Below are 26894 nucleotides of genomic sequence, written 5' to 3'. Positions count from 1 at the left end.
AGTATACTTTATTTATATATATGAACTTTATAACTTTTTTTTTAGAGTGAATTTTAACGACGGGCTCCCTCTCATTAAACTGTGCACAAATACTTTAGTGAGTTTGTGTTCGAGTCAACATCTAGGTTTTCATGATGTAGCTATGTGTGTTTGGAGAGTTCCGTTAGCCGTTAATACAGGGAAGGGAGTGTTTCTCTTCTTGTGCGGTTCTGATCGTGTTCTTTCTTTGTTATTATTATTTGTGTTTAAGGTTTTGGATTTGGGATTTGATAGAAGAATCTTTGTTTACAAGAACAATAAACATAAATCGTTGTAAATACAAACTTATAACCGTTTACTTATGTAAGTAGTTATGTTTATTTTTTTACAATGATTTAAAATATTAGTTACAGTGAATAATTTTACAACAATCAATTTACAACAATTCTGAACTATAAGAACATCACTACTGCTTGATTATCTCTAAGAATTCCTATAGTAGAGTAGTCCGAAGAGGTCTTCCATCATCTGCAGCCGTGATTATGGCCAGGCTCGAACGTGGAGTGATGGGATTATTGTGTACCGACGGCTATATAAATGAACTTTATAAATTTTCCTTAAGTATACTTTATTTATATATATGAACTTTGTAACTTTCATTTTAGAGTGAATTTTGACGACGGGCTCCCTCTCGTTAAACTGTGCACAAATACTTTAGTGGGTTTTTGCGCGAATCAACATCCAGGTTTTCATGATGTAACTACACGTGGCTAGAGAGTTCCGTTAGCCGTTAATACAGGCAAGTGAATAGTTCTCTTCTCTTGCGGTTTTGACCGTGCTCTTTCTTTGTTATTATTATTTGTGTTTAAAGTTTTGGATTTGTGATTTGATAGTAGGATCTTTGTTTATAATCACAATAAACATAAATCGTTGTAAATACAAACTTACAACCGTTTACTTATGTAAGTAATTATGTTTATTTTTTTACAATGATTTAAAATATTAGTTTCTTAAGTATACTCTATTTATATAATATATATATGAACTTTGTAACTTTTTTTTTTTGAAGTGAATTTTGACGACGGGCTTCCTCTCGTTAAACTGTGCACAAATACTTTAGTATGTTTATGCACGAGTCAACATCTAGGTTTTCATCATGTAGCTACGCGTGGCTGGAGAGTTCCGTTAGCCGTTAATGTAGGAAAGGGAGTGGTTCTCTTCTCGTGTGGTTTTGACCATACTCTTACTTTATTATTATTATTTGTGTTTAAGGTTTTGGATTTGGGATTTGATAATAGGACGTTTGTTTACAACCACAATAAACATAAATCGTTGTAAATACAAACTTACAACCGTTTAATTATATAAGTAGTTATGTTTATTTTTTTACAATGATTTAAAATATTAGTTACAGTGAATAATTTTACAACGATCAATTTACAAAGATTTCGAACTATAAGAACATCACTACCGCTTGATCATCTATAAAAATTTCTATAGGTAGAGTGGTCCGAAGAGGTCTTCTATCATCCGCGGTCGTGATTATGACCGGGCTCCGTCGTGGAGTGAAGAGAGTAGTGTGTACCGACGACTATATATATGAACTTTGTAATTTTTCTTAAGTATACTTTATTTATATATATGAACTTTATAACTTTTTTTTTAGAGTGAATTTTAACGACGGGCTCTCTCTCGTTAAACTGTGCACAAATACTTTAGTGGGTTTGTGTGCGAGTCAATATCCAGGTTTTCATGATGTAGCTACGCGTGGTTGGAGAGTTCCGTTAGCCGTTAATATAGGAAAGAGAGTGTTTCTCTTATCGTGCGGTTTTGACCGTGCTCTTTTTTTGTTATTACTATTTATGTTTAAGGTTTTGGATTTGGGATTTGATAATAGGACGTTTGTTTACAACCACAATAAACATAAATCGTTGTTAATACAAACTTACAACCGTTTATTTATATAAATAGTTATGTTTATTTTTTTACAATGATTTAAAATATTAGTTACAGTAAATAATTTTACAACGATCAATTTACAATGATTTTGAACTATAAGAACATAACTACTGCTTGATTATCTCTAAGAATTCCTATAGTAGAGTGATCCGAAGAGGTCTTCCATCATCTGCAGCCGTGATTATGGCCGGGCTCGATCGTGGAGTGATGGGATTATTGTATACCGACAGCTATATAAATGAACTTTATAAATTTTTCTTAAATATACTTTATTTATATATATGAACTTTGTAACTTTCTTTTTAGAGTGAATTTTGACACGGGCTCTCTCTCGTTAAACTGTGCACAAATATTTTAGTGGGTTTTTGCGCGAGTCAACATCCAGGTTTTCATGATGTAACTACACGTGGCTAGAGAGTTCCGTTAACCGTTAATACAGGTAAGTGAATAGTTCTCTTCTCTTGCGGTTTTGACCGTGCTCTTTCTTTGTTATTATTATTTGTGTTTAAAGTTTTGGATTTGGGATTTGATAGTAGGATCTTTGTTTATAATCACAATAAACATAAATCGTTATAAATACAAACTTACAACCGTTTACTTATGTAAATAGTTATGTTTATTTTTTTACAATGATTTAAAATATTAGTTTCTTAAGTATACTCTATTTATATATATGTACTTTGTAACTTTTTTTTTTGAGTGAGTGAATTTTGACGACGGGCTTCCTCTCGTTAAACTTTGCACAAATACTTTAGTAGGTTTATGCACGAGTCAACATCCAGGTTTTCATGATGTAGCTACGCGTGGCTGGAGAGTTCCGTTAGCCGTTAATGTAGGAAAGGGAGTGGTTCTCTTCTCATGCGGTTTTGACCATACTCTTACTTTGTTATTATTATTTGTGTTTAAGGTTTTGGATTTGGGATTTGATAATAGGATGTTTGTTTACAACCACAATAAACATAAATCGTTGTAAATACAAACTTACAACCATTTAATTATATAAGTAGTTATGTTTATTTTTTTATAATGATTTAAAATATTAATTACAGTGAATAATTTTACAACGATCAATTTATAACGATTTTGAACTATAAGAACATCACTACCGCTTGATCATCTATAAAAATTCCCATAGGTAGAGTGGTCCGAAGAGGTCTTCTATCATCCGCGGTCGTGATTATGACCGGGCTCCGTTGCGGAGTGAAGAGAGTAGTGTGTACCGACGGCTATATATATGAACTTTGTAACTTTTTATTAAGTATACTTTATTTATATATATGAACTTTATAACTTTTTTTTTTAGAGTGAATTTTAACGACGGGCTCTCTCTCGTTAAACTGTGCACAAATACTTTAGTGGGTTTGTGTTCGAGTCAACATCCAGGTTTTCATGATGTAGCTACGCGTGTTTGGAGAGTTCCGTTAGCCGTTAATACAGAGAAGGGAGTGTTTCTCTTATCGTGCGGTTTTGACCGTGCTCTTTCTTTGTTATTATTATTTATGTTTAAGGTTTTGGATTTGGGATTTGATAATAGAATGGTTGTTTACAACCACAATAAACATAAATCGTTGTAAATACAAACTTACAACCGTTTAATTATATAAGTAGTTATGTTTATTTTTTTACAATGATTTAAAATATTAGTTACAGTGAATAATTTTATAACGATCAATTTACAACGATTTTGAACTATAAGAACATCACTACCGATTGGCCATCTATAAAAATTCCCATAGGTAGAGTGGTCCGAAAAGGTCTTCCATCATCCGCGACCATGATTATGACCGGGCTCCGTCGCGGAGTGATGGGAGTAGTGTGTATCGACGGCTATATATATGAACTTTGTAACTTTTTCTTAAATATACTTTATTTATATATATGAACTTTGTAATTTTTTTTTTAGAGTGAATTTTAACGACGGGCTCTCTCTCGTTAAACTGTGCACAAATACTTTAGTGGGTTTGTGTTCAAGTCAACATCCAGGTTTTGATGATGTAGCTACGCGTGGTTGGAGAGTTCCGTTAGCCGTTAATACAGAGAAGGGAGTGTTTCTCTTCTCTTGCGGTTTTGACCGTGCTCTTTCTTTGTTATTATTATTTGTGTTTAAAGTTTTGGATTTGTGATTTGATAGTAGGATCTTTGTTTATAATCACAATAAACATAAATCGTTGTAAATACAAACTTACAACCGTTTACTTATGTAAAGTAGATTATGTTTATTTTTTTTTACAATGATTTAAAATATTAGTTTCTTAAGTATACTCTATTTATATATATGTACTTTGTAACTTTTTTTTTTGGAGTGAATTTTGACGACGGGCTTCCTCTCGTTAAACTTTGCACAAATACTTTAGTAGGTTTATGCACGAGTCAACATCCAGGTTTTCATGATGTAGCTACGCGTGGCTGGAGAGTTCCGTTAGCCGTTAATGTAGGAAAGGGAGTGGTTCTCTTCTCATGCGGTTTTGACCATACTCTTACTTTGTTATTATTATTTGTGTTTAAGGTTTTGGATTTGGGATTTGATAATAGGATGTTTGTTTACAACCACAATAAACATAAATCGTTGTAAATACAAACTTACAACCATTTAATTATATAAGTAGTTATGTTTATTTTTTTACAATGATTTAAAATATTAGTTACAGTGAATAATTTTACAACGATCAATTTACAACGATTTTGAACTATAAGAACATCACTACCGCTTGATCATCTATAAAAATTCCCATAGGTAGAGTGGTCCGAAGAGGTCTTCTATCATCCGCGGTCGTGATTATGACCGGGCTCCGTCGCGGAGTGAAGAAAATAGTGTGTACCGACGGCTATATATATGAACTTTGTAATTTTTTATTAAGTATACTTTATTTATATATATGAACTTTATAACTTTTTTTTTTAGAGTGAATTTTAACGACGGGCTCTCTCTCGTTAAACTGTGCACAAATATTTTAGTGGGTTTGTGTGCGAGTCAACATCCAGGTTTTCATGATATAGCTACGCGTGGTTGGAGAGTTCCGTTAGCCGTTAATACAGTAAAGGCAGTGTTTCTCTTATCGTGCGGTTTTGACCGTGCTCTTTATTTGTTATTATTATTTATGTTTAAGGTTTTGGATTTGGGATTTGATAATAGGATGGTTGTTTACAACCATAATAAACAAAAATCGTTGTAAATACAAACTTACAACCGTTTAATTATATAAGTAGTTATGTTTATTTTTTATAATGATTTAAAATATTAGTTACAGTGAATAATTTTACAACGATCAATTTACAACGATTTTGAACTATAAGAAAATCACTACTGCTTGATTATCTCTAAGAATTCCTATAATAGAGTGGTCCGAAGAGGTCTTCCATCATCTGCAGCCGTGATTATGGCCGGGCTCGATCGTGGAGTGATGGGATTATTGTGTACCGACGGCTATATAAATGAACTTTATAAACTTTCCTTAAGTATACTTTATTTATATATATGAACTTTGTAACTTTTATGCTTTAAGCGGCAAATTAAGCATAGAATTTTTTATGCGCTTATTAAGCGCATAATTAGCGCTTAATTGATTGATTCGAATTTTTACGACGGGCTCCCTCTCGTTAAACTGTGCACAAATACTTTAATGGGTTTGTGCGCGAGTCAACATCTAGGTTTTCATGATGTAGCTACACGTGGCTGGAGAGTTCGGTTGGGCGTAGGTAAGTGATCTCACAGAACCTGGACGGTTCGGGTTTTGCTCCGGGTTCATGGTGGCTTTAACGTCGGGTAACCAGATATGAGCATAAAAGGTGAAAACGTTACATCGGCAGAATCGTTCAATTAAAATGTAAAGTCATACGTAATCATCTACTATATTTATGGTTCTACATTACACTTGTCCCGTACTTACCTTATAGCTTTAGACGAAGAAGGGGTTAATAGGAAGAAGAAGAGATTGGAAGAGGAAGGGGGGAGAGTAGAGAGGGGTAGAGAGACATAGAGAGGTAGAGTTAAAGGGGAGAGGAGATGAGAGATGAGAGATGAGAGATGAAGAGAAAGAGAAAAGAGACAGTGATAGAGGGAAAGGGAATGGAGAAGATCGAGCCAATGGAGCCTAGCCGCTGAGTTCCGGTGGTAGTAGGAGTAGCGGCTGGTTCGGAGTCTCGTTAGAGTAGTAGCCGCCGACACTGTCCAGGCCCCAATAATGTCATTTTAGTGGGTTTTGTGCTCAACAGATTTGTTTCATGAAAATGTTTTTTTTAAAGAGAAGGTTATACATACTAACTTAAGGTTTATATTGTTAGCATCTCCTCGTTTAGGCATTAATATAAAAAGGGAAGTAGATATTATCTCGTGCAGTTTTGAAGGGGGTATTATTATTAATATTGTTATAAATGATCATTGTATATTATATAAAAAAATCTGATTTAATATCTTTTTGAGGGACAGTTTTAGGCTAAAAAGTGAAAAAAAGAAAGAGAAAATTTTTGGATGTGAAATGGGGAAACATTTTACTTTTTACAAGTGTTCCCTTGTCACACTTAACACTACTATTTTACTCTTAAAACGGGGAGTAGTACAAGTGTTTTCTTTTCCGACTCCCGTAAAGACCGTATTTTTATATATATTATTATAAAATATTTACTTTAGGATTGCCTAATGATTGCCGTACCCTGCTTCACTTGTAAAAAATAAAATGTTTCCCCGTTTCACATCCAAAAATTTACTATCCCCCTTTCACTTTTTAGCCCAAAACTGACCTCCCAAAATACATTAAATCGGTAAAATAATAATAATAATGCTTGCGTATTATTCCTATCGCTAGACTATTTACACCTGCTTTAGTCGGTTTATTTGATAATTGTCATTGACGTTAGTCAAGAGCAGAGGTGACTTCCGTCCTTAAGCTGATCCGGCTTCCTACATAACCATCGTTTCTTGAGATTAAAACTAAAGATTTTCCCTTTAACCATTTTTAATCGTTCGCTGAGCTGCTAGAGACCTAGCTTATAAGGGAGTCTTCTTTTCCTCTTACTTCCCGAAACTCGTTTGAGGATAGGTTGTGGTAAGGTTTAGGAGATTAAACACTTATACATAAACCTAAAACGATCGTCTAAGCTTAAACCTTTAGCTTAAGTCTAAAACTCAATTTTGATTTATTAAATCTCCTTAATTCTTATCCTAAGTTCAAGTGATAAAAAGGAAACATAAGCTTAATAGGGTCAAGCTTTGATAAAACCACAAAAGAGCTATACCCTGCATGGGTAATATCTAAATATCTAAGGTATAAACTGAAAAAGAAAAACTTAAGAGTTAAGAACAATAAATAAACAAGGAATCAGAAAAATTTCAAAATAAATCTTTACGTACCGTTCGGTAATTAAAACAGGAATTAAAGTTTAAAAATAATTTATAGGTGGAGTTTAAACATAGATAAACTATAGGATAGACGTGAACTTAGGAAAAATAGCCTATACCTAAATTTAAAATCATAATCCGGTTATAGGTTTAGGTCTCGGGTATAACTTATTACCTATACCTATACCTAATCCGTGGGTAGGCCGGGCGAAAACGGGATCAATACACTCTAATATATCTTGTTTCAGTCCGTGCTTCGGTCATAAATCCGAGCGCCCTTCAGTTTTATATATTATATAAACAGAAATGTGGGTATCTGAAGATAACCGGGGATAAAAAAGTAAAAAGTACAGTTAAAAGATAAAAACAAAAACAAAAAAATTGATTTTAGGTTAACAATTAATAACCTAAATACCCACATTTTAATGTGGGGATATTTACCACACGATAATTCTCAATACATGTATGATTAGTTTGCCACAACGTCAATACTTAAGTTTAAAATCACAGGGGAAGAGAAGATTCCCAGGATGTGTATTAGCTGCTAAAAGTTTGTACTATAGATTAAATAGCTCTCTAATTATCTAGGATGATGAGATACTCTAGTTGGCGTCAGTCATAGTACAACAAACTTGACAATAAAACGCACAGTGCCTCGAGCTGAACATCCTACGTATTCGAACTAGGTCGGGGAGTCATTTAGGATTTCTAGATAAACTACAAACAAAATACACCAAACTCCTTCTTGTAAAAGTCGTCGTCAGTCAAGTGCAGAACGATTTTTGTGTTTCTTTGTGTCAACTTCAAATTTTGACTGTTGGTCTAAAGATATTTTGAGACTTCGATCACTAGCTGTTCTTAATTAAACTGTCAAGTCGTGTAAACAAACCTCTAGTAAAAGACTTCGGCAAATTTTAGACTTTGAAAAGCTATAATTAAGAGTTTAAAGCTTGACTAAAACTTTATTGAAAAGTTTCAGTACCAGACGTGGTAGTTACAAGACGATCTAAAGTAATCTGACGCTTCCGGTGGATGCTACGGCTCTACGAAAAAGAAAAACAAAAATCTAATTTGTGCCATCTCCGGGGTTTTAATAAATGTAATGTCCTCATTTTAATTATTCATGTTGTGTCAATTTAGTGGAAAATTTAAAACCCGGCATACTAGCAATTTCGTGCAGCTGACTTTGGTACTTAGATTAATCCACATATATACGTCATTTGTCTCTTCTTTTCTGGGTGTCTCACCAGGTGTCTTTGGTGGAGCAGGTGGTATCTTGATCCTTTAATTTTACTACGTACATATACCAGGGGATCAACATCACGTGATTGTGAGACTCAAGGTAACTGGTTTAACAAAAACTCATAAAGAGTTCGTAACGACAACTCTAGGACGAGTGGTTGTGTACGGTACGAGGTAATAATAATGTACATGTTCTCCCTCTATGTGTACGTGGAAATACTAGATCTGGATATTATATTTTCGATGGAGTCCATCTCCTCAAGTACGGATTGCTTTTTTCTTTTAAATAATCACGCATATTATATTTAATAGAGAACTCATATCAATAGATTTACTTATAATTGAAAAACCAATTACAACGTACCTGTCATCTTAGAACCAACCTCATTATTTGATCATAAGAGTTTAGGTTGAAACGGATCGATCGAAGACCTTCTTGAAGGTGTTCGTCAACAACTCTTAAATCGTCGTTCTTTCACGTTTCAAACACCGAATTTGCCTCTAAACTTTATTAGGTTTCTATTTCGCACCTTTCTCTATTGATATGACAGCCTAGTAATCGGAGACTGCGTCACGTTTCAAGAACTTTTGTAAGATTATTTTTCAAACAATCATGAAACAGCTCGTCGCGATGAATTTATCTTAACACTTTGCATAGAAGTCGATCAATTCGAACTGCATAGGCGGAAAGTTTCAAACTTAGTAAGAATGTCCGAAAGATTTACTTCCGGGTTATAACTTTACGAAGTCTTTTCGACTTCGGGTGTTTTGGGTTAGTATAAAAAAACAGTCGTACTTTCGTTGGATATATATTTATATATATATGATGTTATTTTCAGTCCAAAGTCCTTCCTTAGAAGGTATGTTCTTCAATTCCATGTTCGTTTACGGTAATTATGTTTCTATGCGTGCGGGAGGAGAAGAAAATAGATTAAATCTTCGCACACTTCTCGAACTTATTCTAGTAGAAGAGTTACATCCTAGGACAAGGAGATGTGTCATGTGTGAGTAGGTTTAGGTGGTGAAATTACACGTTATCCCAATGATAATAGTTCAATTAACCGTAATAGTGTCACACCCCTTTTCTCTCTACGAGAGGAAATAACTCGTTCACCTACGTGTATATATGTAAGGGGACCAAGAAAGAGATCGGGTATATCGAGATTGGTTCGTGTTAATCCACTCGTAAATAAATAAAAACTCTTTCCACTCTCAAATAAATACTTCTTTCTCTCTCACGTAGATGACTCGAGGTTAACACTTCCCTCTTGTGGGTTTACGCACGAATGCTCATTAAGTCAAGGGACCAAGACAAAAAAAAAAAAAAAAAAAAAAACCGAGAAAATTTAACTATATGAGAATGGATATACATGTACAGATGGATTAAGAGAGGAATTAAGGGATGATCGGTCTTTTTTCCTAAAGCGATTGTTTATCACATTCACAACAGTTTTTAAGCTTAAACTTTAGCTGAGTAAACACAAATTTTAAACAGAGAGAGGATTGGTAACAGCTAAAGCGATTGTTAGCCTTATACGAGGTCGTAAGTTTTTAAGGTGGATTAATCACCTTTTATATTAAACCAAAAAAAAGGGGAGATTAAGTATTAATCAAATAATTACCCTTTAAACACATTCTTAGTACTCTTGTTCCTGAACCATGTTGTTGGCACTGTAGTTGACTAGTTCAACTACTCGGGGTACAGGACATTACACTGGGAGACAAGATAACCTCCTTCGGGGCGTGTGCAGAGGTTTTACGAGGTAGTATTCCCCAGGGTTTTTTACCTGCCGGGCCTAGTAGGAACCTTCAAGGAATAAACCGGGCGCTTATTGCCACCTCCCAAGAAAAACTTGCCACTAGGCTACGCGGTGTTGAATGTAGCCTGTGAGTTGGATTGCTTATCATTAAACTGTGCATTAGCAGCTTAGAGGGCAAGTACCCGGTACTCTTTAAAAACCGACCTGGACCAAGTGGCATCTGGTTAGCGGATGCTGCGTGCTTTATAGAGAAACTTACACTAAATGGAACGTAATTTCGCGACTCACGTTTTTTTTCAATATTAATAAAAAAAACAATTGATTACAATCGAAACATTATGTCAATTTAAAAATTTTTTTTAAATTAAAGATTATTATCTAAAAAAAGTTTTGCAACATAAGAATTACACGTTTAATAAAACTCTGGCATCTCGTATTAAATGTTAAAAATTAAATTTAAAAGACTTTTAAAATCCGAACGAGTCCCTACACCACCTGGTTCTTAAAGAGAGAAAAGTCCCGGATCTATAGGAGGTACACGTGATGCACCGTTCTAGTGTCGGCAGCTTATTTAACATCCCTGATGTGCACAAATAAATAAAGAGAGCGCGAGGAGAAAGAGGAAAATTGAAACGAAGACACGCACCAAACGAGGAGGGTAGGTACATGGTTTTATTGAGGTTTTTATCTTCCGTTTTTAACATATCTTTGGAGAATTTGATATGGTAAACATTTTATCGGAGGAGTTTTAAAATTAAAGAAAAAATTTAAAATTTGAAAAAGAATTAATTAATCAAAAGAAATTCAGATTTTAAATTTAATAAGAATTCGTTTATACTAGCTTTGTTAATACCTAATTGTCGACTTTTCTCGATAATTTGATGTGTTTTCGAAAATTGGGGGGATCTTTTTATATTTTAATTCCTTAAATAAAATTTTATTCGATATTAACTCCTCTAGAGATTAAGAGATATGACGTAAAAAAAGTGATTTTAATTTCTCTCTCTCTCTCTCTCTCTCCTTTTCTTGTTGGTGGAGAGAAAGAGAGAGAGAGAGAGAGAGAGAGATGTGAAGAGAGATATAGAGAAGAGAGAGACTGGGTGAGAATCTTCTCATCTAAAAGGTGCGAGAGGCTCTTTGCTATTGTCTCACACAATCTCTCTCTTCGTCTCTGGGGGTTGTCGAGTTTAGGGGAAGAAAAATCTAGGAGTTGAAGAGGTTTTTCGGGGTGTTTTAGAGTGGACCGTTACCGAAGCTCCTAGTTCTTAGGTGTTCTAGATTCGTTTAGAGGCTACGGGTAAACTCAAGAACCTAACTAACCGAGGAGTCTAAAGGCAAAGAGGAGAAAGCAAAAAAAACAAAAAAAAACCGCGAAGAAGATAGGGGACGAGACGAGACGAGACCAATACTACCTTTGTCTCTCCTCCACAGTAGTCTTCGTGTCTACGTTTGTGACGCCCTTCTCGAAGGGAAGCCCCTCCAGTGACCCCCCGGTGTACTCCACGGTGCGGGGGGGACGTCGGGGCCGCTGGCGGAGGGGACGAAGCCTCGGGCTGCTATTCGGCGTCTCGCCGGCGTCGCAGCAGCCGCAGAAGAGGGGCCGAATGCCGGACGCTGTCTTGGGGTTCTTCTGCACCACCTATAGCCGGCTGTTGCAAGGACGCGTGCCGCCGCGGTTGTTCAGGACGTCCCTTACGCCATTCGCGAAGCGGAGAACCTTCAGAGACAAGCCGGTGTACTCCTCGGTAAGAGACTTCGTTAACTCGTGTTAACTCGTTCTTCTTCTTCTTCTTGTTCTTCTTCTTCTTCTTCTTCTTCTTCTCGTTGTTGTCGTTGTCGTTGTCGTTGTCCTTGTCCTTGTCGTCTCGTTTCGTCTCCTCCTCCTCCTCCGGAGAGCCTCGGCTAGCCTATGGCACAAGCCATTGCACGTGCACGGCTCCTTCTCCTCCTCTAGCTCTTCCCGGTAACGGAGCACGAGCCAAAGCCGTAGCCTCCTCATGCTCTTTCTCCTGCTCCTTCCCCGGTAGTGCGATGAGTACGAGAGGTCTCTACACTCCACAACCTCGTCACCGCCACCGCCACGGCCGAATTAGGTGACACAAGTTCTCAGTAGACTATTCTTGAGACACCAACACCTCTTGTTCTCCCACCTAAACCGAAGACTGCTCTCGCTTCTCTGCTTCTTCCGCTTCTCTTGCGCCTCTAGAGTCGACCTACTAAACTCTTTACCCGCAGCCTCATCTCCCTAGCTCTTCCACCTTCTTAGACTACGAAGGCTGTTACCTAATTAGCCTCTAGTACCTAAACTCGTTAAGCTGCTGTGGGCGTCCCTAGGCTCAAGCTTAAGGCGAAGGCTTAAGACCTAGTTCTCCCTCCCTAGGCTTGAGCTCCGAAGAGACGTACCGCGAAGGTTACCGCTAAAGCTGCTGCTATTTAACCGCCTCTTCTCTGCCTCCTTCTCGTCTAGTAAGCTCACGCACCTGACGCTGTTCCGGAAGGTGAGGATGGTTCGAGAGCCACCGGTGTCTCGTTCGGTGGTGTTCTCCTAACTAGTCTTGCGTCTAGAGTATCGCGCGGCGCCACCTAGCCCCTTCTTCCGCCGCCTAGTGCTCACGAACTAGACGCCGTCCTCGAAGCGCAGCCCCGTTCGTAACCCTCCGGTGTTCTTCAGGGTAAACCCGAATTAAGTCGTCGTCTTCGACGGGCTCTTCGGCCTGCGCGACGACCTAGAGTTGTAAGGCCGAAGCTGATGCCTCCCCCTGACGCAATCATGCTTGTTGCCCAGCTAAGACTCGAGGTAAATACCGCCTAACCGCCTTCGTCGTACGTCGTACGTCGTACTCGGTAATCACCCACACGAGAGTTTAACTAGCTGCTTCGCGAAAGGCTTCGCCACACATATCTTAGTAAAGGATTAAAGGAGGTGGACCTAAGTTGTCACTCCATTTTCTAGGTAGAGTACTAGAGGAGGATCAAACAAAAGAAAGAGACTCTTGTGAGAGAGAAGAAGAAGAAGAAGAAGAAGAAGAAGAAAAAACAAAAAGAAAAAACTCTATGAGTATTGTTTAAACTACTAACTCCACAACCATTTCGTGTTACAACCTATCAAGACCTCGAGTGACTAAACAAAACACTGGCGATCAAATGGCTTTTACCTAAGAAAAACTCAAAAAAAAACAAAAAGAGAAAGAGAAAAAAAGGACTCTATATGAGTTAACATAAAACAGTTCCTCAAGTTATCAAGTAACCTCTTTAACTAAGAAAGAAAATGGGAATAATACACGAGAAAAAAGGACGTTAAACTCATGGCATTGGACCTTACCGTTTACCCTTCGAGTTCACACAAAGAGACATCAAAAATAATCTACGTTACACTTATCCTGAGAATTTCAAAATTCATTATCAAAATTCATTATCAACATTCAAGTTGAAGTTACTAGTCATTCAAAAGAGGACAAGTTATTACACAAATCACTAAATTTTATGAGAAAAAATTCAAACAAACAAAACAAAACAAAACAAAACAAAACAAAACAAAAAGAAAAAAAATAGGAGGACTCAACGAGACTCCTATGTTATTTTTCAGTTACAACCACGATATTGGATTGACCGAAACAATTATATTATAACATAAGAGTTGGAGGATTTACAACGAATTTTAAACCACCAATCTTTGTTCAGTAAATGTTTTCGTCAAGCCTCCAAGAGAAAAGAAGACACAACACGAATAGACTGTAATAACTACTTTAACATTTGTGTCCCCCACAAAACTCATCAGTAGGTTTACTCTACCTTTGTTTCATGGACTGTATCATCCTAAATCTTCGAAGTTCGAGTCCGATCTTTACTATCCCAAGAAAAAAAACCCACCCCCTCCCCTCCTTGTAAAAATCTACAAATTAATATATATATATATATATCTACACATTACCCGAAATTGGTACCATAAAAAAAATTTTTCTAATCATACTCTTGTACACTATACACTTCAACCAACAAGTGAACAGGTGGTTTTGTGTACTGTTGGGTAGAGGGGGGATTGGATACAACCCACAGGAAAAGGAAAGGTACGAAATTTGGTCATCTTATGACGAATACGTATAGAAATAACACCCCCACCCTCCCCCAAATTACGAGAAGTACGTGAAAAGAAAGTGGAGAGGTATATCAGGTCGAATAGTTGTTGTGAACACTCGGGTATATACAGGAAAAGAAAGGAATGGAAAAGAAGAAGAAGAAAAAAAAGAATAAATAAATAAAAAAAGGGAAGAAGAACCGTGAACCGTAACCCTACGTACTTCGGAATTACTCTCCGGAGTGATAAGTTTGGGATCGGGGAAGGAGTGATAAGAGAGATGTGTAAGTGTGGGAAAACTTCTTAAATATAGATTTGCATAACCGTATATTTCATGAACATTCCATTCAGAGTAACCTTCCTTAAATTTACAGCTGTTTCAATGATTATACTTCGTTCAACTTCTCATTTTATCATTCGTCATTTCAGCATCTGTGTCGTTATAAAGAATAACTCTCTCATGAAACTTAGAAAAAAACGCGAGTGAATTTCCGGTTAATCTAAAGGGTTATTCCGTAATTATTACTCTATGTGAATCGATAACATCATTACTCTACATAGATCGAACTAATTGGATTTTAATACCGTGTTGTTTAATGCTATGGCAGCTTTTTTACCATACTAAGTCGTTTTAACCAAAGAAACGCGTTAAATAACTGATTTGAAAATTCTTTGTACATATACATATATATATATATATATATATATATATATATATATATATATATATATATATATATATATATATGTGTGTGCATCTTTAATTGTGGGTGGTTTAAATAGAGTAGTACATAGACGAGAGAGTGGGTGTGAATTCGAACGAGAGAATATTAAAGAGGTGAACACACCATTCACATTTACCCGGTTTGCGAATTCTGTTTCGGGTTAAGTAACCCCCGGGTTCTTCCGGATAAAACCAGGTGATATATCTGGGTTAGTACATGCAGAGCGATGCTCTGCTTAGCCGGGTACAACACTCTGAAGATTTCAAGTGTTATTATTACACCTCCGGTGTGCTTTTTCATCCCGAACACATCCGGAAAAGCTAGTAAAACCCACGAATAAACTGAGACGAAAATAAAATGAGAGTTAATGTCGATAAAAACTACCTTGCAAGCTATCTATATATATTCTTACCAATTTTCAAAACCACATCACCTTTTCAACTCTAGTTTAAAATTCGATAAATTTGACTTCGACCTGAAATCAGGAATGCTACTAATACGCCATATTTCTTTCTAATCAAAATAAAAAAATATTATAATAAAATTTATTATGAAATATTTTGTCATTACACAAGAAATTACTCTGGTTGGGTATGAATTAAGCTTATTTATCCAACTACATATTGTTACAGCATCTTCATCACTCTACTACGTGCTCGATGGGCTGCAAGAGCATGTGACTATAGCACATTTAATAAAACATATCATGATATTTTACATGGCTGTTTTAATAGTACTAGTAGCCGGAATTTAAAAATATTTCATTATTGCCTCCTTATACTTGTTCCTGCGTAAAAGTAAAACTGAGCATTAAGCAAAGTAAGTGGTGGTGCGTATCTTTTCCTGGTGCTAAGGATTTATTATTAATGATGAAATTCCATGTTTAAAAACACGTATATATATATAGTCACGACGATATTCATAATATATTACGACTAAAATACATGGTAATTATATAACTGTTTAAATATATTATATATAAAGCTTGAAATACGAATTAGATTAATATTAAAAAATATAATATCTACGATTACATATAACTTTTATGCCGTCTTTTATACATATCCCCCTAGATTTCGTAAAGAGATTAAGCCTCATAGCGACCACATGCATGTGGACTGCGCATGCTCCTTTTCAACAGGGAAAAAAGAGACATTTCATTGTCTGTTTTTCCCGTCTACATTTCAAAGGAGTCATTTATAAACCTACCCTACACAGCTCATGAAAATGGGTGATTAACAGAAAAGTTGATTTGTATATATAATGTATTTTCGTTGTTTATTTACTTACTCTGAAAAAGACTTTTAACGTACTCTGGTCTACGTGAGGGATGCGTTTTTGTCACTACGAAGCAAAAACTGCATCTCTTTTATTCTCCCCTTTTGTTCTTTTATTTATTGAAAAAACAACACACCTAATTTCCCCTTTTTTTTCTTTCGATGAAAAAGAAAGAAAGATAAAAAACTCTCTTTTTCAATTAAGTTTACTCGCTTTTAATAACACACGTTTTATCCGGTTTTCGTTGTTGTTTTCTTTGTCAAATTATTCCATTAATTATGAATCAAGTCTCAAAATGTTTGATATATTGATTTTTCATTAATCACTCAGATGAATCTCTTCTTCTAATGTAAGTATTAATCTTCTTTTTTTTCCTCCTGTTTTTTTTTCTCTCCTTGGTCGTTCACCCGGAACACCGTAGTTTTTGACGGTTGTAATCTACAGGTTTAATTTGAGTTTATTAATTATTTATTGATGAGCTTTTGTAAATATTCGAAATATTCGGAGAACTAGACGAGATTGCGTTACGACATGGTTCTGCTAACTAGCTAACTAAGAAATACATATCTGAGGTCCCAAAAGCTCTAGTATTATCGGCGAACTAAGCGGTGCTTTGTAAGGTTCTTTTGGACGTTTTCAACAATGTTTGAGTGTCGAACCTTAGTTTAAGTATTACTCTATTAGTTAATGTTATTAAAACAATATCCTTTTCTTATGATTCTAACTGATCACGTACTCATTTTGACGTTGTCATGAGGTAAAAGAAATTTTTTTTTTTGTACACTTTGTTATATATTGTACATATACGCGTGCATGAACTTGCTCACCTATCTCTCTAATACGACATTTAATTAATTATTTACCTTCTTACCTTCAATTTTCCACAAGAAGCTTAATTAACAGTGTTTTTTTCGTTCAAGAAATCGACATGTTTTGCTCTCACTTCGAGTCGTAGTACTGGTATTAAAATCATGACCTCGGTATTTATATCTTTTCTCTCACCTTTTACTTTTTCAATCGGGGTAATCACGGTATTATAATTATTAGAAAAGCAGGAAAAGTATTTCTATATATAAAAAAAAAAAAAATAGTGGTCGGTCCAAAGCTAGATACGTCAGGAAGAAGGTTATGGTGGTGATAAATCTGATACTACAATGAGAGAAAGTTGACGATTATTTTGAGACAAATAGTGGAAAGATATTCAGCAAGATTTTTTGGATGAGCACATAACTTTCCTAATGTAGAGGATATACATATGACATAGGTGGTCCTTCTATTATGATACGTGAAAATGGATGTAATGTTTTGTCTCCTGCTTATGAAAACTGTAACTTGCATGCAACAGAGTAAACCTGCTTTTATATCAATATTTTTCGTCCTAATCTTACCAGTTTACCTCATAGATGTTAGTAGTTCTTTCTGTAGCGTCATGCCTGATCTGCTGATTTTGTGCATGCTAGCAGACTTTTTCCTCTTCCTTTTCATTGCTGTTTTAAAGGAAGTCCATTATCTCTTTTTCCCTTTTTATTTTGTCTACTTCCATTATTCAAACAATTTTATAATGGTATCATTACTTCAAGTCAAATGAGTAGAATACTAGGCTGAAAAATGAGTTGGTGTCAAATAATGACTGTTGTAATCGTAAATGATATTCAACGAAATCTTAATTCTTTCTTCCTTCCTTGCTTTTTTGTGCCCCAGAGTTATCAGAAAGAGGAAAGGGAGGCAGCTCTGTTTGCGAAAAAGCAAAGGAGCTACAAGCTATTAGAACCTGAGGATGATGATGGAGATGACCAAGTAGCGTCTACTACGTCAACTTCTCAGCCAGGAAAAGTGACTTCTAATCGAAAGCACTTTAGGAAGAAAAGCGAAACCCAAGATAGTGACGATGACGAGGTACAATGTTAGATCTCTTCTTACTCATATTCATATGGCAAGTTGTCATTGCTAACACCTCGTAGACTGGTCTTTTACATATATATATTTTTTTGTACCAACGTTCTATTATAGGCAACGACAGTGGCTGAAAGACCTGTTCGCAAGCGTACTTTGGATGATAATGATGATGATTTTGAGGTATGCTGTTTTGGTTGTTCCAAACTTATTTTCAGTTTTCAGTTTGTGCACCTGTGACTCCTCTGTTCCTTATGGAACTCAATAATTCGAGATCTTTGTTCAGATTTTGTTCACTTCTAATATTTGTTTATTGAATAACTTGCATACTTCTTCTTCTTCTTTTTAACTTTTTTCTTCTGTTAAGCTTGTGAACAACCATCCGATTGCTTGCTCTTTACTATGTGTGCAAAATAACTGCAATTGTCATTTTATTTCGCCTGTAGTCAGAAGAAGCCAGGATTAAAGATCAAGAAGAGAGAGCTCAATTGGAGAGGAACATGAGAGAAAGAGATGCAGCTGCAACTCGGAAGGTAAGAAAATAGAGTTGTTAGTGACGCTTCCTTTTCGCTTTTCCTGAATGGACAATTACTTTAGAATATGGATGCACAATGGCTGGTTAGAGGATACTATATTCAACCAAGTGTTGCAATTGTTAAAGTGGTTTGTACTTTGTAGTTAATATTACCTATTTGTGCTACTATATGGCACCATTATTGTTTCTTTCAAGAAAATCGACTTTTCTTACGGAGCACAAATTGTTGTTAGAAGCTAAACATCAGTTCATTATCGAGGTATGCCTTTTTTAGTTGTTAATCCGGTATGTCATCATGGATTGGGCTGGGAATAGGGCATGGACTGATACATTCATTTTGGACTAACAGATATAGACAAAAGAGTAACTACCGTATCATATAGTCATGTACTTTTATGTCTTCAAATGTTTGTTTTTGTTTGCTCTGTTTATCTTCAACTTAAGATCATTAGTAATGTCTCTGGTACCAAAATCAACAGATTTTTTTAATCATATAGCAGAGAATTGAAGAAAGAAATTAAGCATGACTTGGCCATTATATAAATGCCGTTGTTGTAACACTAAGGGGCATTTCAATCAAAAGTTTACAGATTTGTCTCATTGCACAAATTTAATTATATAAGTAAACTAACAATAATTTGAATTTAAAACTCTACAAGTGAATATAAATTTTGATTTAAATTTGAGTTCAAATTTAAATTCAAAATGAGATTTTAAATTCACAATTCAAATTCATGCTCAAATAAAACTTAGAAAACAAACTTAAATAGAAATTAGCTTTTGACTAAAAGTTTAAATGTTAATATGATAAGGGATGTATGGATTCTCGAGAAGAGAGGAGCCATGGTGGTCCCCCCGGACCGCCCGGATCCTACTATCTAAACCCATAATCAAAATTTGAATCCAAATTGGGACTCACAGTTTGAACTTAAAAATTTGAATTCCTTTGAACTAACAATTCAAATTCAAGTTCAAAGACAAATTTAAAATTAGAATTAAATTGAAATATTAAAACTATATTTGAATTTAATTTTGAACTGAAGAATTAAATTGAAATATTAAAATTATATTTGAATTTAATTTTGAACTGAAGAATTTAAAACTTAAATTTTGAATCCATTATACAAATTCAAAATTGAAATTATAATATAATCTAAATTCAAATTTGGATATATGTTTGAATTTAAATAATTATCATTGCAAAAATAAAGAAGTTCTTTTCTCAATCCCTCCTAGAATCAAAGTTAACCCCCACCTCCATGGTGGGAGCATTTTGGCGGGATTCAATTTTCCTCGGTATGGGAATTGGAATGCCAATCCCTCAAACCAAACACCAGGGAGAGACTCATTCTGATTCTCATTCCAAGCCTCAAATCCTTCGAACCATCCCTTAATGCATACTATATATTTGCTACTATGGTTTCCTTGTAATTGTATGAGAGTATGTAGTTACATCTTAATGCACACCATATATGCTATTTTAGTTATTACTATTTCTTTCATCTGGCTTTTCTTCTTGGGCTAATTTTTACTATTGTTTCTTTTGTCATCAGTTGACAGAACCAAAGTTAACGAAGGCGCAGGAAGGTATAGATAATGTCGCTCTCTTAATTACATTATCATTATTATTATTATTATTATTATTAAGCGATTCCTTTGACTTTAAGTGATATGTTACAGAGGAGATTATTCGAAGAACTCAAGCATCAGAGAAAAATGATACTTCAGAACTGAGGTTCCTGCGCTCAGAACTCTTTGTTAATCTTATTGTTGTTTAGAAGTTTATGTTTTTTTTTTTATTTATTCTGTAATGACCGGTAGTTCATCTGCTGTCTTCCTTATTGAAGCTTCTACTCCTCTTACTGTTTTGATTTGGATAAAATGACCTTTGGCTATATCTTATTTTTTGTATATTTTATATGGCAGAAAAGTTTCAAGGCAAGTTTATTTGCAAAAGCGGAGAGATCAGAAGCTTTTGGAGATTCGGTATGTTGAAATATACCTTGTAGCTGTCCTTATTTAAGTTTATCCTCCATACAAATCCTGACTGCTTAATCCTAAACTCTGTTTTTTCAATTCAAGGGATGACATTATAGATCATGAGTATATATTTGAGGGCGTGAAGCTGACGGAAGCAGAAGAACGTGAGTATAGGTAACCATTTCTACCTTGTTTCATCTAACTTGCCTTGTTCATGCTACTTTTAGTTATTATTACCAACTTTCTTTATTTTGGAATGGCAACATATTGATGCATGGATTTATCTTGTGGTATGGCCTTACATGCTATAAGAATTTGAATTGAAAAGTCCTAAAGAGCACGGTAAATTGTATATGCAGGTACAAAAGAAAAATTTACGAGCTTGCAAAAGAGCACTTGGAGGATGTGGACAATATTAATGAGGTAATTATCTATCTTATTGCCGGTGCACTACACAGTTGATGATATGCTGTTATATTGTTATCATTTTTGTTATTCCCTTAGCAACTTGCTTAAATGGGGGGAAAAAAGGGTTTCATCTGTTGGAACCTCAGTTGTGGTATGTGGACCTTCATTTTTCCTATGAAAGGCACCCATGAAAGTTGTTCTTTCCGGTTCCAAGCACATATTGTTGACGTCTTATCTCTTATTGTATCTGAACATGCTTGGTCTATCTATTTAACATGTTCTAACTCGAAGTGCAACTAGCGAGTATTTTAGCAACTGGTAAATATTTTGTGCATAACTGTAATTACTTGGCCCAAATTTTCTCTAAATTCTCATTTTATAACTATTTAGGGGGCAAAAAGGAATGATGCAGTTGACCAAGATATTGGAAATTAAAGCTTTTTTTCTGTATGCTGTAATTATGTAATTTTCTTCCTCCACTCAAATATTTTTCGATCACTGATTATCTTCTGCATAATGTATTTAATGATAACAGTACAAAATGCCTGAGGCATACGACATGGAGGGACGGGTCAATCAAGAGAAAAGATTTGCTGCAGCTATGCAGCGTTACAGGTTTGTACATTTATAAATTACTGATTTACTTGTCAATCAAATCAAAAGGGCATGTGCTAGATGTTCTATTGTGACTGGACATGTTACTTTCTGCCTTTCACTAGTGATAAATGTCCATCTATTTTTACATCTGATTTTTTAAGATAATCTTTGTTTGCTTAGGGACCCTGAGGCTGCAGAGAAAATGAATCCATTTGCCGAACAAGAAGCCTGGGAGGAACACCAAATAGGTAGGGCTTCTCATGTTATCCGATATGATATCAGCTTAACATTTTGAGGCTAGTAGCACTCACTCTTTTTTTTCAGATCAGTGTTTTGAATTTGACTATGCGCTTAATACAGGAAAGGCAACCATAAAATTTGGCTCAAAAGATAGAAAGCAAGCTGCTGATGACTATCAGTAAGTCTTTCAGTTTTTTCTTCTTGTTTTTCTTTCTTTAATTGTAGTTTCTTGTTTCTTACCATCAGATATTATTGTCTCTACTTATGGAAGTGCTCGCACATTTTCTGCATTTTTATGCTCTATTGCCTTCAGGGGTTCTAGTGTTTGCTGAAAATTTTCATTTATTCTTTGACGAAGTATATGATGCATTCTTCATTCTTCCATTTTCTTACCTTAGGTATGTTTTTGAGGATGGGGTTGAGTTCATCAAAGCATCTGTCATGGATGGAACTCAGGCATGTTATGTGAAATTCTCTTTACCTTTATGACTTTTATTACACGTACAACATAGGCAGCAGCTAGTGTGTTCTAATCAGATATACTTAATGTATGCAGTTTGAAGATGAATTATCTTCCGGGAATGATGACTCTTCAGAGGCAAAAACCATGTTGGAGAAGCTGCAGGTATGATATTTACTAACACTATGATCTTTCATTAGTCTATCTATATTTTCATAGATGTCGATGGAGAGTCTTCCATTTCTCTTTTCATCGGTTGATTGCTTCTTTCCATTCTTTTGCTAGGAAGATAGGAAAAGTCTGCCTATCTATCGTTACAGAGAGGAGTTACTTAAGGCCATCCAAGATCATCAGGTTAGTTTTGTCACTCCAACAATGGTTGTACTCTTTTCTTAATTTGAAAGTTCTCAAATAGAAATGGAGGTGAATCAATTGTTTGGTGAGCCAAAACTGTGTAATGAATGACCTTGGTTTTGTCTCTGATTAACAGGTTCTTGTTATTGTTGGAGAGACAGGCTCTGGAAAGACTACTCAGATACCTCAATATCTTCATGAAGCTGGGTATACAAAAGCTGGGAAGGTATACGATGAATAAGATTCCATAGTTTCTTCTGTTCTTGAAGTTTCTTCTGTTCTTGACTGTCTCCTTTCCAATTCTTTTCAGTTATAGAACCATAATCATTTTCTTCATAATATGACAGTATTGTTTCAGCTTCATTTAACGAAATTGTCTTCCTTTATAGATTGCATGCACACAGCCTCGCCGTGTTGCTGCAATGAGCGTGGCGGCAAGGGTGTCCCAGGAGATGGGTGTTAAACTTGGGCATGAGGTTTGTCTCTTTCTAGCTGCTCCAAAAGTTTTTTTTTTTTCCATATTTTGTGGCTAAGTGCTGATTAATTATTAATTCACAGGTTGGTTACTCAATTAGGTTTGAGGATTGCACCTCGGAAAAAACTGTACTCAAGTACATGACAGATGGTATGCTGTTGAGGGAATTCCTTGGTGAACCAGATTTGGCTAGCTACAGTGTTGTGATGGTGGATGAGGCTCATGAGCGAACACTATCAACTGACATATTATTCGGGTTGGTGAAGGTAGACTCGTTGATCTGGATTTGGCATTTCTTCTTTTCTTGAAGACTCGATCTTAAACATCAAATAACCTATTATTATTCTGTTAGGATATTGCTCGTTTTCGAAAAGATCTCAAGTTGCTTATTTCGAGTGCGACCCTGGATGCGGAGAAATTCAGTGATTACTTTGACTCTGCCCCAATTTTTAAAATTCCAGGGAGGCGATACCCTGTCGAAATACACTTCACGACAGCACCGGAAGCAGACTACATTGATGCTGCGATTGTTACAGTTCTTCAAATACACGTGACCCAGCCACTTGGTGACATCTTAGTGTTCCTTACAGGGCAGGAGGAAATTGAAACAGTCGATGAAATCCTTAAGCACAGAATAAAAGGTTTGGGCACGAAGATAGCGGAACTTATCATCTGCCCGATTTACGCCAACCTCCCCACTGAGCTGCAAGCAAAGATTTTTGAACCTACACCTGAAGGTGCCCGCAAGGTTGTTTTGGCTACTAATATAGCCGAAACATCGTTAACAATTGATGGAATAAAATATGTTGTCGACCCTGGATTTTGTAAAATTAAATCATATAACCCTAGAACTGGGATGGAGTCTTTGCTAGTGAATCCAATCTCAAAGGCATCTGCAGAGCAAAGGGCTGGTAGGTCTGGGCGTACTGGACCTGGAAAATGTTTTCGCCTTTATACTAAGTATAATTACGATCATGATCTCGAGGAGAACAGTGTTCCAGAGATTCAACGGACGAATTTAGCGAACGTTGTGCTCACTCTTAAAAGTTTGGGTATTCATGACTTGGTCAATTTTGATTTCATGGATCCTCCCCCATCAGAGGCATTGCTTAAGGCTCTTGAGCAACTATTTGCTCTTAATGCGCTGAATAGCCGAGGCGAGTTGACTAAGACTGGGAGAAGGATGGCTGAGTTTCCACTGGACCCCATGCTTTCAAAAATGATAGTTGCTTCGGACAAGTACAAGTGTTCTGATGAGATCATATCCATTGCGGCGATGTTGTCGGTTGGAAATTCGATATTTTATCGTCCAAAGGACAAACAAGTTCATGCAGACAATGCAAGGTTGAATTTCCACACTGGGAATGTTGGAGATCATATTGCGTTGCTTAACGTATGTCTTTTTTTTCTTTTTTTTTTCTCCACTCATTTCTTTCATTGACAATATTACATTGACTCATAATTCCTATCAAGTAACTTGATTTAGTTATGTGATATATGTTGTTGATTGTTGTTATTTATCATGTTGATTCAGGTCTACAATTCCTGGAAAGAAACTAATTACTCGACCCAATGGTGCTATGAAAATTATATTCAGGTATTTTCAACTAATTGCATCTACTTATCTTGAATTCATGTTTTTGTTGCCACTAAATCAGATATTATAATTTGTAGTCTTTGCTTGGGGGATAGGTCTAACTTAGGTCTACAGTTCATATTAATACAATGCTACATTTATCTGAATACATCTTGACCGCCAACAGAGAGGACAAACCTCAGTGTGATTCATCAAAGCAATATGAAAGAAATATACTTAGAGCATCTTTTACTTTTGAGAATACAGTAAATTACCCTAGAATGGACCCACTTGACATCATCACTACAGTCTTAGAATGGTGTACTTAATACTCAATAGATAGCTGTAGCTTGAAGCATTTATATTTGGTGGGTGCTGCCTTTCTTTTCTCTTAGATAATTATTCACAAAACTTACTGATAATTCACATTTGTATTTTGAATCTTAACCTATTTTTTTCTCATATGATGAATTGCTATTTTTCTCCTTCTCCTTTAAATCTACCTAGCATTTTTTGCTGTTGTTTCTATGAGCATTTCGATCTTCTCTTAGTAGTTTTATAAACCATTTAATATTTTATAGGTGAATGTTGCAGTAACCTGTTCACCCTTATTTATCAGGTAAGAAGTATGAAAAGAGCTAGAGATATTCGTGATCAATTAGAGGGACTCTTGGAAAGAGTTGAGATTGAGCTCACTTCAAATGGTAATGACTTAGATACCATTAAAAAGGCAATAACATCAGGTATGAGCTCCTCTTTTTTTCTGAATTTTTACCTGTCAAACACTGGCGAGTTATTGAGAGAGATTTCCCTGAAATGAGTTGATATTTCAGGTTTTTTCCACCATTCTGCGAAGTTGCAAAAGAATGGTTCTTATAGAACGGTCAAAAACCCCCAAACAGTATATATACATCCAAACTCCGGACTAGCACAGGTAAGTTGCTATTCTGCGCTTCACTTAACTTTTCAAGTTTTGAGCTTGCTTCTTAATGGTGGTCAAAATAGAATTGCTAGCATTTAGCTCCATGGAAGACCTGTATTCGAACATTTTTGTACACTGAAAAAGACATTTTTTTTTAACCTGTTGGTTTCACTTGATCCCTATAGGTGCTTCCTCGTTGGGTGATATACCACGAGTTGGTTCTCACAACGAAGGAGTTTATGAGACAGGTGATTATTTATGCTCTTTTGTGTAAATTTTATGATCCGAGAGCTCTTATGTTGATTCTCTGAATCCTTGTTTAAAACTTAAATTTTGGATGTACTGCAGGTTACGGAACTGAAGCCCGAATGGCTTGTAGAAATCGCGCCGCACTACTATCAGCTTAAAGATGTCGATGATTGTAAGCCAACTTTTGGTTTTCTTAGATTTATAAATTTTTGGATATTTGATTGTAACTGAGTTTCTTTTTTATTTTTTTTTTCCCCTAAATTGTTGTAACTAATTAAGTAACTTTTTACACAGCCGGAGCGAAGAAATTACCTCGTGGGACAGGTCGAGCTGCATTGTAGGAGCTAGCTCCATTTTATGCACATTTTGAGCACCGGAGGAAGCCGTACAGATCCCCTTTTTTTTTTTTCCCTTTTTTTCTTTTTTCAAGTTTTGTACAATACGAGAAAGGAAATATTAGTGTTTTGTTCTGAAATTTTCCCTTGTACTGTTGTAACAAATTTCGATTCAAAATGTACCACACGCATCTAAGAATTTTCTCAATGTGTAATTTATTCAGGTGCTTTTGTTTTTGTGTGAATCTTAGGAGGAGTAAAAATGAAATGGGAAGCCTCACATCCAAGTTCAAAGCCTGTTTAAACGGCGGTAATGCTATTGTTTTCTTTTGATGTGGATTGATCTGATATATTTGAATTTGGATTGTACTATGGCCATTTTAAATTTAGGCCCTCAAATTTTGACCCATCTTTGAATTCATTCTTTGTTAGTACCACATAATTGTAGCAATTTAGTTCTGAAGCTTGTTCTCAATTTTAGCCTAAGCTGGACGTCGATTTCAGTTTCGCTCCCAAG

At 35.7% G+C, this 26894-nt stretch overlaps 1 protein-coding gene across 3 annotated transcripts; it reads left to right on the top strand.

Moving 5' to 3' along the window:
- On the top strand, positions 17965-26691 carry LOC109715468 (pre-mRNA-splicing factor ATP-dependent RNA helicase DEAH1-like). 3 transcript variants are annotated; one of them, XM_020240482.1, is made up of 24 exons: positions 17965-18249; positions 18364-18429; positions 18693-18779; positions 20335-20368; positions 20462-20516; positions 20708-20767; positions 20864-20935; positions 21121-21184; positions 21705-21784; positions 21947-22014; positions 22127-22184; positions 22405-22462; positions 22563-22631; positions 22752-22820; positions 22957-23046; positions 23210-23296; positions 23379-23561; positions 23648-24688; positions 24830-24892; positions 25491-25614; positions 25705-25805; positions 25979-26041; positions 26142-26214; positions 26337-26691. In XM_020240482.1, exons 1-24 carry the CDS (start codon positions 17980-17982, stop codon positions 26381-26383), a joined length of 2982 nt encoding a protein of 993 aa, XP_020096071.1. In that variant the 5' UTR covers positions 17965-17979; the 3' UTR covers positions 26384-26691. The 3 variants fall into 3 exon arrangements, with proteins under 3 accessions (XP_020096071.1, XP_020096072.1, XP_020096073.1); XM_020240483.1 differs by lacking the exon at positions 24830-24892; XM_020240484.1 differs by lacking the exons at positions 25705-25805; positions 25979-26041; positions 26142-26214; positions 26337-26691 and having other exon boundaries at positions 25453-25588.

This window comes from Ananas comosus, linkage group 9, assembly GCF_001540865.1.
Source record: "Ananas comosus cultivar F153 linkage group 9, ASM154086v1, whole genome shotgun sequence".
In the NCBI taxonomy this organism is placed as follows: Eukaryota; Viridiplantae; Streptophyta; class Magnoliopsida; order Poales; family Bromeliaceae; genus Ananas; species Ananas comosus.
Note: the sequence above shows the minus strand (reverse complement) of the source record. Positions and strands in the feature narration are given on the sequence as shown.

Coding starts and splice junctions, on each gene's coding strand:
- LOC109715468 (XM_020240482.1), top strand. CDS start 17,980: ATGACTGTTGTAATCGTAAATGATATTCAACGAAATCTTAATTCTTTC. Junction 24,689..24,829: donor ATCATATTGCGTTGCTTAAC/GTATGTCTTTTT, acceptor ATGTTGATTCAG/GTCTACAATTCCTGGAAAGA. Junction 26,042..26,141: donor CGAAGGAGTTTATGAGACAG/GTGATTATTTAT, acceptor GATGTACTGCAG/GTTACGGAACTGAAGCCCGA.